The 10867-nt window shown below is 48.8% G+C and overlaps 1 protein-coding gene across 4 annotated transcripts; it reads right to left on the bottom strand.

The window, feature by feature from the left end:
- Window positions 1-401: 401 nt before the first annotated feature.
- FAM217B (family with sequence similarity 217 member B) lies at window positions 402-10861 on the bottom strand. Of its 4 annotated transcripts, none has more exons than XM_035025499.1 (5): window positions 9834-10861; window positions 9045-9156; window positions 8841-8926; window positions 6151-7275; window positions 402-1598 (listed from the first exon to the last, which is right to left on the bottom strand). In XM_035025499.1, exons 1-5 carry the CDS (start codon window positions 9902-9904, stop codon window positions 1592-1594), a joined length of 1401 nt encoding a protein of 466 aa, XP_034881390.1. In that variant the 5' UTR covers window positions 9905-10861; the 3' UTR covers window positions 402-1591. The 4 variants fall into 4 exon arrangements, with proteins under 4 accessions (XP_034881390.1, XP_034881392.1, XP_034881393.1 ...); XM_035025501.1 differs by lacking the exon at window positions 402-1598 and adding an exon at window positions 1610-1979 and having other exon boundaries at window positions 10686-10861; XM_035025502.1 differs by lacking the exon at window positions 402-1598 and adding an exon at window positions 1610-1979 and having other exon boundaries at window positions 10720-10861.
- Between the last annotated feature and the right edge of the window lie 6 nt (window positions 10862-10867).

The raw sequence follows: 10867 nt of genomic DNA, 5'->3' as shown, positions 1-10867 counted from the left end.
AGGGCTGCCCGGAACATTTCCTTGGAGAAACTTTAGTCTCTTGCCCCCATTTGTTCAACTAGTAGTTGTAGGTGAGCAAATGGGGGCGGGGGGAGGGAGAACTTGCAAGTGTAACAGATGGGAGTGTTTCTCGCTTTTTGCAAGTATATTTTATACTAATTATATTGATAGTGGAAGCACCGAGCTCTTTTTTCAGTTATTTGTGTATGTGAATGTTTTTATGCTTTTTCAGGGAAGAAAGGAGATAAGGAGCGGAAGAGAGAAATTTGAGGCTGCTTAGTGTATCTTCTCACGTCAAAACTGTCCTGAGCAGGGGCAAAATACATACTTCTTTTAATTAGAACATCTTCAGCTGAACCTGGTAGATCATTCTTCTCATTATTGTATAAGACCTACAAGGATAAAGCATTTCATTCCAGTAGTTAGAAAAGTGAGCAACACAGGACCAAAGCACAGTCCCTTCCCTTACTGTACGAAGGCGGGTGTCTGGTGAATTGCCAAGGGTCTCGTTCAGAGACTTTCATACTATAGGGGAGGTAAAATTTGACCTTTACTGTCATAGGAGAGGGAACATAATTTTACTTCTACCCTTCTAGGTTCTCGACTGAGACCTCCTGTAAGAAAAGACAGATTCACAGGAGAAAAACAAACAGAAGTTTAATAACACGTGTGCTCCCTGTACATGTGGGAGACACCCCAGAAGACCAAGAGCTCCCTGAAATGATTCATGCTGCCTCCTTAAATACTACCTCCAGCTAAAGATAGAAGATGTTCATTTGTTTTGTTTCTTAAATTCCACATAAGGGAATGGAAGTAAAAATAAGATGAAACTTGAGAGGGAGGTGAACCATAAGGGATGCTGAGCTCTAGGGAACAAACTGAGGGTTGCTGGAGGGGAGGTGGGTAGGGGGACGGGGCCACTGGAGGATGAGCACAAAGGAGGGCATGTGATGGAGTGAGCACTGGGTATTACATGCAACTGATGAATCACTGGATTCTACCCCGTGAGGTTACCAGGAAAAGCACAATAAGTGGGTATGGCTGTTTTGCAGATTTAATTCCATGCCTTAATGAGATAAGAGTCGATAAGCATTTCTAGGATCCTCTTCCTCTTCCTGGTCCAGAGAGGGAGACACGCCCCAACACACGGGGATCTCCCCTGTGCATCTCTTACACTCCGCTTTCAGAGCTTTTCCTGTGGCTGTGCTGTCCCTTAAAAATATTTTGGGGTGGCAAACTGCTCCCCTGCACCCTCTTTGGGTCCTTTTCGGCTGGTGCTGATAATTAAGTCGACATAAGATCAACAGGAGAAAAAAGCAGACCGACTGTGGAATCCCAGTTCTGCAAGATGCGGGGGCCTTGAGAAGGAATGAGGGCCCGGAGAAATGGTGGGAGTCACTGGCTTTGCTAATAGGTTGAACAAGGAGAGGCAGTTGTAGAAAACGTCCTCGGCTATGTGGGGAGACTAAGGAAGACAAGAGCCTTTTAACAAAATCTGTGCAGAATTCTTCTCAGTCACCGCTTCTCATCCCCAACGGTAAGAATGTCTCTTTCTTTCTGGCACCGGGAGGACGTCTCTCCTACAGGAATTTCATCTCCTGCTTTGAAGAGAAGGAAGAAAGGTAAGAGTGTTTTTCTTCGACTTGCTGTTTTTCAAGTGCCTTTAACTCAAGGTAGGCAATGTGCCAGGTGGCGGATTTCGGGGCGACGCGTTGGGAACTCCTTCACCTGCAGCAGGTGCCAAGGCAGGGCTCGCCACGGGAGGAGCAGGGCCACGGAACCTTGCCGGCTGACTGGCATCACAAGTGAGATGTGCATTGGCTTTCTCTAAAATATCATTTGAGCTGGGACAGTTGTATTCGTGACTACCCCATTTTTAAAATTCCACATACGTTTCCCAGTGTTATCACAGTTAATTCCTTCAATAGCAAATTGCTGAGGACGGGGATATTTGGATCCTGTTGTTTGAAGCACGGACTCTAGGAAGATTTTTACAAATTAATGATCTATGTTCCTCCACTGACCATTATTCTGTGCTTGATATAGTTGTTGTATGATGTTAATCAAACAAGGAGACCTTTAGACTGAGGTGGTTTTAGGTTAGGTCGAGAGGTTTCGTTGCCACCTCATGGATAATAAAACAGCAACATCCAAGAATAACCTGCCATTTTATGTACAAATTTATGATTTAAAACCCCAACATGGTTCATTTTCCAACTACCAGGAAGTTTATTTTTAAACCTGCTGATAAAAAGACCACAGGCCCATATGGGGTGACTTTGCCCAGCCAGCCACAGAACGCAGCCTTATTTGGAGCTTGGGCTGTCCCAGAGTGGGATCTTCAACCAGGCGGTCAGGAGTCATCTGATCAGCACTAGGGAGGCCATTCACCTGATAAGACCCCGGCCGCTGGCCCCCGAAAGGAAAGTGAGCTTGCAATCACCCAGCCACCTTCTTGTCTAGTACAACTTCCTGGTGCCCGCTCCCTTCTGCCTATAGAAGTCCTTCCTTTTGCACACTCCTCGGAGCTCCTTTCCACCTGCTGGCTGGGATGCGGCCCGACTCACGCATCGTTAAATAAAGCCAATGAGATCTATAAAATTTTCTCAGTGAAATTTTGCTTTTTAATGCCCCCGGAATTATGTTTTAAACCGCCACTATTTGGTAGACTCAAAAGAATGCCCCTTCTTGTCAGAAGGGAGTTTAGAAAAAGGAGCAAGGGGACTTTACGAATGTTCACGGCTCCAGGTGCACTCCTGGGAGAGCGCCGGCGCTCAGTCCGGGAGGGGCCCGTTGGCGCGTGAGCTCCTATCATGTCACTTTACTGTTAGTGAATTTCCGTCCTGCCTCCCTAACTGTTGGACACCTCTGGGGGGAACAGGAGGAACAGGGACTCGGGAAAACACCCGTGGTGCTTCTCAGATGCACCTAGTCATGTTGGCAGGTGCGTTGCTGAGTGTTAAGAAAGGACACAGAGCAGAGTCTCCTGCCCAGCGGATCTGTGAGATGACCAGGCAGAGATGAGACCAACTCAGGAAGAGAACTGCACGAAAAGCAAAACAAAACCATGCCCCAAAAACCCAGGCAACATCTCCTACTGTTTAATTGACCTCAAGAGAGGAAAAATCCAGCTTCACAAAAACTTAGACGTGTTTTGTTTTATTATGTACAAAACCAAGCATACAATAATTTAACAGCAAATAGCAAACATGCTCGATCGGGTCAGGCCGTGTGAAATGGACCTCAGTACACGGACATAAATAAACCATAAATACTGGTTCTCTGTTACCTTGAAACACAATACCGTCTAGAGTTTTCTATTTTTAACTACTTAAGTAAGTGAGCATAAAGAGGAAATAGACAGTATTTAGATCACGGAAGGTGGAGATTGTTCCGTCTTTCGGTAAACTAGCCTACTGGCTTAAGAACCAGGACAAGCCTTCCTCCTTTCAGCCTGTAGCTGCTGTGAGACCAGCGATCTTTGTCAACACAGGCACCCACCCTGCCCTGCTGGTCAGTTACGAACCTTCAGCCAGTGTGGTCCTTAAGGAGTTGAGAAGTAGTCTCAAACTAAAGAACTGTAGCTAATACTGATAGGTTTTTGCAGTTTGTTCTTGTATGTTTTTACAACTTTTTCCATTAACTGATTCTAAACCTTCAGTAGCTCTTAACTTTCTCTACACTTTTTTTTTTAAACCCTGGATTATTTTAGTTGGTTTAAACACAACATGTATGTCAACAACTCCCACAAATGAGAGGCACTTCTCTGAAGACAATGACGTGTCCCCAGACTAGCAAGACATGGGCGCTGTCTGCGGGAAAGCGGTGGGATTCTTGTCTGCAGCATTTAGAACAGGAGGCTGTGTCAGGGGTGGGGATCGGAAACCGTGGGAATGAAATTGTGCTTATGTTCTCTAGTGAGCCCCTGCTGTTCATCAGGAGCTCTGATCCAATCGCAAGAATCCTGGTTAAAATAAACCGTCAACCTGAGGCAAAGTCACTTTTTCAGGCTTTTCAAACTGTCGTAACATGTGGCATTATAACTGTTCCCCAAATTAGGCAACCGACTTCAATTCAGAGAGCAAGGAACAAATGTGGCATCCGAGGCACCGCCTCTCAATTTCCTAATCAGGATGGTCTTTGGCTCAGACGTCCACAAGGCAAAGTGAACACGGGGCCTTCACCCAGCAGGGCCTCCAAGGGGACCCACACACAGCATTCCTGGAGAAGGCAGCAGCTCACCGAAACCCCTTAGTGTTAATAATGGGAGTATGTGTATGTGTATGATGCGCTTACGGAGATTTATCAGCCCTGAAATGTTCTAAAGAGCTGCGTAAACATGGTAGCTGAGAAAGCATCATGAATGAGGGGTAGCGCCGGCTGGGTACCAAGGACTAGTCCCCCTGAGCTCACAAGGAGGAGTGCAGGCAAAGGGCACAGGCGACGCCACGCAGCAACCACAGAAGGGTGAAGTCAGAGCAGTGCTAGGGTTTCAAACTGCAGTGCATATACTGAGTAGAAAAGTTACAATATAACTGAGACCTGGGGAAGTAAGGCCCACTAGATGGGCGTCTTCGCCCACATAATAAAGGTACAAGATCTTCGTGTAACAGCATGCTGTCTCCCATGGGGGGGTGTGAAAGGTAAAGAACGTAAGACAGAATCTGTGAAGATCTAGAAGTCAAGTCGTGGGAGAAAAGAAAGCGGCCCTAAAAATCTGTGTATGTTGTTTTATATTAGTAAAGTCTGATTTTAAAACGGGATCTTAACATTTAACTTGTGCGCATTATTTCATTTACAAATGTCTCTGGTCGTTATCCTACTAACTGAAGGGCTTTGGATGACATGGGCTGTTCGGGGGAGTCTGCGAGCTGGTACACACTTCCAAAGGAAAAGTGCCAAGTTCTTAATTTGCCCTAAAGGTGAAAAAATAGAAACATGTATGGATGAAAACAAATACTCATTTAAAGAGAGAAAATCGGCCACAGTCATTAAAACATACTGTACATCCAGAAGTCAACCAAAGGTTTTAAAGAGAGGCACACACAGACCTGGCTTAGTGGCAGTTAAATAAGAAGCATCTAGAAGAGCGGGGGAGCCAGGGGACCCGGGAAGGATGTTAAGAAGACACTCCCCGCTCCATCTGGAAATGTGTCCTCACCCCTCTGCCCTGAAGCAAGGTGATAAAGTCCTGCTCTTGCAAAGTAAAACAGATTACGTCGGCTACAGACAGCAGGACCCAGGTCCCAAGTCAGGACGGGATGCCTGTGGTGGTCACAGTGCTTTCACGTCTATCCATGGTGGCAGGCATTCCCTGTACACGCTCCACATGGTGGCTTTACCGCACACCTTTTCCAGAAGGCATACCTACGCCAGAAACACTCGGGGGCCAAATGTTCCACTTTGGGCTCCTACCAGGCAGGAACGGTCCCGCTGAGACCCACGGACTCACACCTGGACTAAGTCTGGGCACCGCTCTAACCTCGGGGTAGAGAACACAAAGGTGCACTCCACCACCACCTCTGAGTTTAAAATGCCTTAAAAAAAAAAAAAAAAAGACCCCAAACTATGAAAGTATTAGATTCCATTGTCTGGAAAGAACAAGCAGCTCAGTGTTCATGACTTTGCTCCTAGGAGAGGCTCCTGAGCCTGTGGAAGGGCTGGAGCCTTTCCTGGGCCTGAAGTAGGCGGAACTTCTGTTCAGACAGTTTAGGAGGAGGACACCAAGAACCCTATTTCAAACGTTTCAGAGTCTACACAGTTGAAAGCGGATGCACTACTTTCCACCTGTAGGTGCGCGGCGAGTGGGGAGCTGGACGGCGCCGCGGGCCGGGGTGCGGGGCTGGCTGCTACGTCCAGTTTACACCTGTCTCCCCCGTCGTTGTATGTCGTTATATGGCGCAGACCTGGTTAAGTGTTATCTAAAGGGCTCTCATTTGCTTAAGATGGTCAACACAAAGAAAGGCTCATTGAAAGCCACCTTTCTTTGGAAAGAAGCCCAGTGTGGCTGGGGTGAGGTGGGGTTGCCCCCACGGGACCCCTCGACGACTCACGTGTGGGTCATCAGAAATCCACAGTATGCTAACTTTCGGAAGAACTCTGACGTTTAGCCATCGGCAGGGCTTTGCAGTGCATCATTTCGGTTCTTACTTGAATTTGCATGTGCTTTGCTTTACTCCATTGGCTTTGGGTTTCTTCTCGCTGGATACGGTGGCGTGGGTGCACCTGCTGGCACCGCCCTTCTTCTGCAGGCCCACGTGTGCCTGCGGCCTGGGGGGCCCACCGGGGTCGGCGGAGTCCCGAGCGGGCACCCCCTGCGTGGGAGCTCCAGGGCCACCGCCATCACCGCAGGGCAGGTCCCCGCGCTGGAGTCTGGGGCTCTTACTCGCTTTCTTCCTCTGCTCCTCGGCCGTCACGTCGAGGGCTGGCTTCCGAGAACTCGGCCTGCTGCCCCGTCGCACGTGGAGGGTTTGGGGGGCCGTGTCAAGCGCGTAGTAGGAGGGCCTGGCTTCCTCGCGGGGCAGCTCCTTCCTCCGGGAAGCGCCGGAAGCGCCCCATTTGCAAGCCCCCTCCTGGGGAGGCCTGGCGGGAGCACTGGCCCCTAGCCTGCTTCTGCCGGGGCTTTTCAGGGTCCCAGACGTGGGCAAGCCGGGGGCGGTGGGAGGCCTGGCTCTGGCGCCCTTCCCCTTCTCGCCCTGGACGGTCTGTATCTGCAGCCACTCGAGCTGGGCCAGCCTGTCGACGTACCTGGCCAGCAGCCCCGCGGCGCCGCTCCGAGCTGCGGGCCTGGGCTCGGCGCCGGGCGGCAGAGCCAGGTCACGGAGGTCCCAGGAGCTGAACGGGGCGGGCAGGAGGTCCGCATATGGGTAGGCGGGCTGCGCGCTGCCCTGCGGCTCCGCGTCGGGGTCCCGACCCGGGTCCGCGCCGTCGATCTCCTCCGCGCGCAGGTGCAGCTCGGGGGGCGCGCGCGAGGACGGCGGCCCGGGCACCCGCTCCGAGTCCGACAGGTCGCTGGCGCTGTCCTCGTCCTCGGCCGCACCCTCCTTCAGGATTTTCATGCAGGGCAGGTCCAGAAACAGCTCGTTCCCCGAGGCGCCCCGCCGCCGGGGGCCCAGTGGGCTCCTTTCGGGTTTTCCTTCTGGGGAACCGCTTTCCTGGAGTCCATCCGCAGGAGGCTGGGAGGACACGTGGGGCCCTTGGGACTGACTCTGCCTTTTTCCTGAAGGGTTTTTTGGACGTTGTACTTTATTCCAAGATGGGCCAGCATTCATATTGCTGTGAGAAATAAAACTGTAATTCTTAGTTCATAGGACACAAAGAGGTCTGGCTGTGATTAAACAGACTCCTCGGGCTGCAGTCGGCGCTGTCCCCGGGAGGGGCAACGGGCCACAGCGGGCTCTAGTCGAGAAACACTTATCAGTATCCTTTTTTTAAAAAAAGGACACCATCGTAGGACGCAGGTGCCAAAAGGAGATGCATAGATTCTGTTTCATATCAAATAGTATTATTTAAGAAAAATACTGACATTTCTTAAAGTGCTTATAATTTTAGACCAGTCATGTACACTTTAAAAAAAACAAACACCAGTTTGGAGAAAATCTGTTGTAAACTCTCAATCTGTTCTGCTATTGATGAACAGTGTTTAATGACACTAGTGAGTAAAAGCTACAGCTTTCTTTTTCTTTTTTAAGATTTTATTTACTTATTTGACAGAGACAGCGAGAGAGGGAACACAAGCAGGGGGAGTGGGAGAGGGAGAGGGAGAAGCAGACTCCCCGCAGAGCAGGGAGCCCTATGCGGGGCTCGATCCCAGGACCCTGGGATCATGACCTGAGCTGAAGACAGACGCTTAACCGACTGAGCCACCCAAGTGCCCCTACAGCTCTCTTTTTCAAGGCTGTTTTCCATGAAAAGAAAACAAGCTGTAAAATGCAAGTTTTATACAACTTAATCACCGATTGGTGGTGATTCTGAGCTGTCTAAAATCTTAATATCAAAAGAGTGTAGTACAGACAACCTATACCTCAAATCAAAAGCTTATTATTTTCAAATAGGAAACACACTCAGGAAAACGGTTTAAAAGGAGAGAGAAAAAAATCATACAGTGCCTTAAAACAGAGAATGAATGAAAACATAAGATTACTGCTGTCTTGTGAATGGCAGAGAAATGGGTATAATGACTAGCGGAGCAACTGGGTTCCCCCAGGGGGACTTACTCTGAGGCAGGATCTCCTATCAGAGTTGAAAATACTGTCTTTTCTGCGTATTTACCCAAAGCATAGCATCTCACTAGGATTCATAATACTTCTCAGGAACACGGGTAGGGTAGAAGAAAATGAGTGGTCAACATGCTTTCTGGAAACCTCAGAGGTTCACCTGCCCAGTGGTTTCTACCGCAGTAAGCAATCGTTTGAAAATATGTGATTTCTTAATAAATACGGAAGATGTTGAATCATGGTCAATAGCTATAACACATGCTCAGTATATGTTGAAGAAATAGATAAAGGAATTGTCCTTATTTGGAACTCATAACCAATCAATCCTGTCATACTGTCAGTGCACATCAATAAAAGTGATGATCAGTAGCCTCTTTATAAAAAAAGGAAACAATCATAGAACGGTGATTAAGGGACTTACCCAAAATGATAGACTCTGCTAACAGTTAACAGTGGCAGAAGTATGACCTCTGGAATTCTTACCAACTCTTAATGTTTAAAACCACTTTGCCCACTCATTTCTTTTTTTCTCATTTTTCTCATTTTATTTCCAGCCACACATATTCAGCCTGGAGAACTAATATAATGTGCCTTTTGCAAGATAAAGCAATTAAAATCATTTACCTGCTTTTCTGATGAGATTTCGTCACCCTATTCCCTTTCTTGAAAAAATCAGATGGCCGATCATCTTCTAGGGTTTGATGGACTGTCTAAAAAAACAGACATGGAGTCGTAAATACTGTGACAACAACAACAACAACACACACACACACACACACAAAACAGCAGAACAAATCTAGTAAGATTTTCCCTCAAAATTTACATCACCTTTTCTGTAGTGCTTGAAATATTCTTGCTCAATGTGTTGGCAGATGATGACAGCTGGGGAAGTGACTTCTTTATTCCTCTTATATTTGGAAAGGACTCCTCACCCCCGGAACTGGAAGCAACAGAACACTGTGGGTAAGTATGGATCGCAAAATGTTCTGGCCACCAGTACTGAGCTTTCTTTCACTGGTTTGTTTTGAAATATTTGCATAGTATTGAAATGTTGGGGGGGGGGCTGGTACTGACTTCTGTTTACAGTTTCATCTTTTCTGCTTGTTTTTCACAGTGGATATTAGATACAAAATCACACTGCTATAAATGTTGCCAATGGAATGAATCCTTCTCTCTCTCCTTACACACACACACACACCACACACCACACACAGAGCCTCCTCGGAAATAACACCTTCAGGAAATGTGTGGGGCTAATTAATAATTAAGGTCGGGTATTACTCCAATCTCCCATGTCCACTCATTCATTCATTCATTCATTCATTCATTCAACAAGTAATTGCAAGAGAACCTTCAAGATGGCCAGGATTATGCACATATCCCCGCTCTCGTGGAAAGAGCACTCTATTGGGGAAGCTCCCCTTTAATTCTCCTGCCTTCAGGATCACATCAATTCCTTTAAAGATCGTCAGTATAGTAATACAGATCATATAATGTTATGTGTGTGAAATTCTGTTGACTCATATCAAGAATGCTGCTTTCCCTGATTTTGAGTGGGTGGCCTACTGAAAGGGCCCTGATTGGAAAGTGAATACTTTCTTCCATAATATCCCCTACCTTTGTAAAATAGACAAGAGGTAGGATAGAAGACTTTTTTCTTCCTGAAACTCTGCTGTATTACTTTTCATAAGCGTGTATGCCTTTTTAGCCAGAGTACACAGGCTCTCACAATAAATGACTTATACCCCAGGCTGGCTTTATTTTAGATGTAGAGAAGGTTCTTTGCCAACCCCCCTCAATAGTTTGGTCTTCCTTCTGCTTTGTCCCTCTGGACGGTAAAAAGGAACCCTCCAAGATGCCTGGCCCCAAGCTGCTGCCTGGAAAGCGCGTTTCCACCCTTCCCACTTCATTTCACTTGGCATGCTTTACACTGTAAGCGGCAGCATTTCGTGGGCAAGTTTCAGAGTGAAACAGGCAAAGAATGCTTGCAGGGTCCTAAGATGCAGAAAGCAAGCTCGCGGTTTCCCTGGTGGTTCAGGCCTGCAGCGGAACAAAGCTAAAGGTCTGGGATTCTGGCCACAAAAATGCTTCCCCAGCGCCAGCGGCCGATTAAGGGCAGTGGCATAATTCATCACAGGGCATTAACTCTGGTTCCCACATCTTCCTCTCGGGCCAGGGGCCAGGAGACGGAGCGCGGCAGCACCGCCCCCTCCCCACCCTCCAGGGAGCGGGCCGGCGGCCCGCGGCAAAGCACTGTGGGTAACGTGTGGTCAGGACGCCAGCCGTCTACGCAGCGAGGCTCCCGCGGTCCGGCCGGGGCTTCAGGTTGCAGTGCGGACGTCCAAAGAGCTGGCTAGCTACAGGCTTCAAATTAGCCAGGGCACCAGCTTCTGGAAAGGCCAGCTTTTGTGCACCCGCTGCCCCCACCCCCGCCCCAGGGACCCAGAGGTCCAAGGGCCCGCAGCATGCATTTTCCTCGTCCTCCGGTGGTGCAGACGCAGACCCACGATCGACAGGCGCAGGGACCCGGCAGACGCAGACAGGAATCGACCGGACCTGTCCGGCGATCGCCGGGGACACGTGACGAGGCCGCCCGCCAGCCTTCCCGGCGCCGGGCGGGGAGGCCGGACTGCGGCGCGCGGCGGCGGGGC

This window comes from Mirounga leonina, unplaced genomic scaffold, assembly GCF_011800145.1.
Source record: "Mirounga leonina isolate KUSES-001 unplaced genomic scaffold, KU_Mleo_1.0 Mir_195, whole genome shotgun sequence".
Lineage (NCBI taxonomy): Eukaryota > Metazoa > Chordata > Mammalia > Carnivora > Phocidae > Mirounga > Mirounga leonina.
This window is presented reverse-complemented; position numbering and strand designations above follow the sequence as displayed.

Coding starts and splice junctions, on each gene's coding strand:
- FAM217B (XM_035025499.1), bottom strand. CDS start 9,904: ATGAAAAGTAATACAGCAGAGTTTCAGGAAGAAAAAAGTCTTCTATCC. Junction 8,927..9,044: donor TTTCAAGCACTACAGAAAAG/GTGATGTAAATT, acceptor CTGTTTTTTTAG/ACAGTCCATCAAACCCTAGA. Junction 7,276..8,840: donor AAATCTCATCAGAAAAGCAG/GTAAATGATTTT, acceptor TATTTCTCACAG/CAATATGAATGCTGGCCCAT.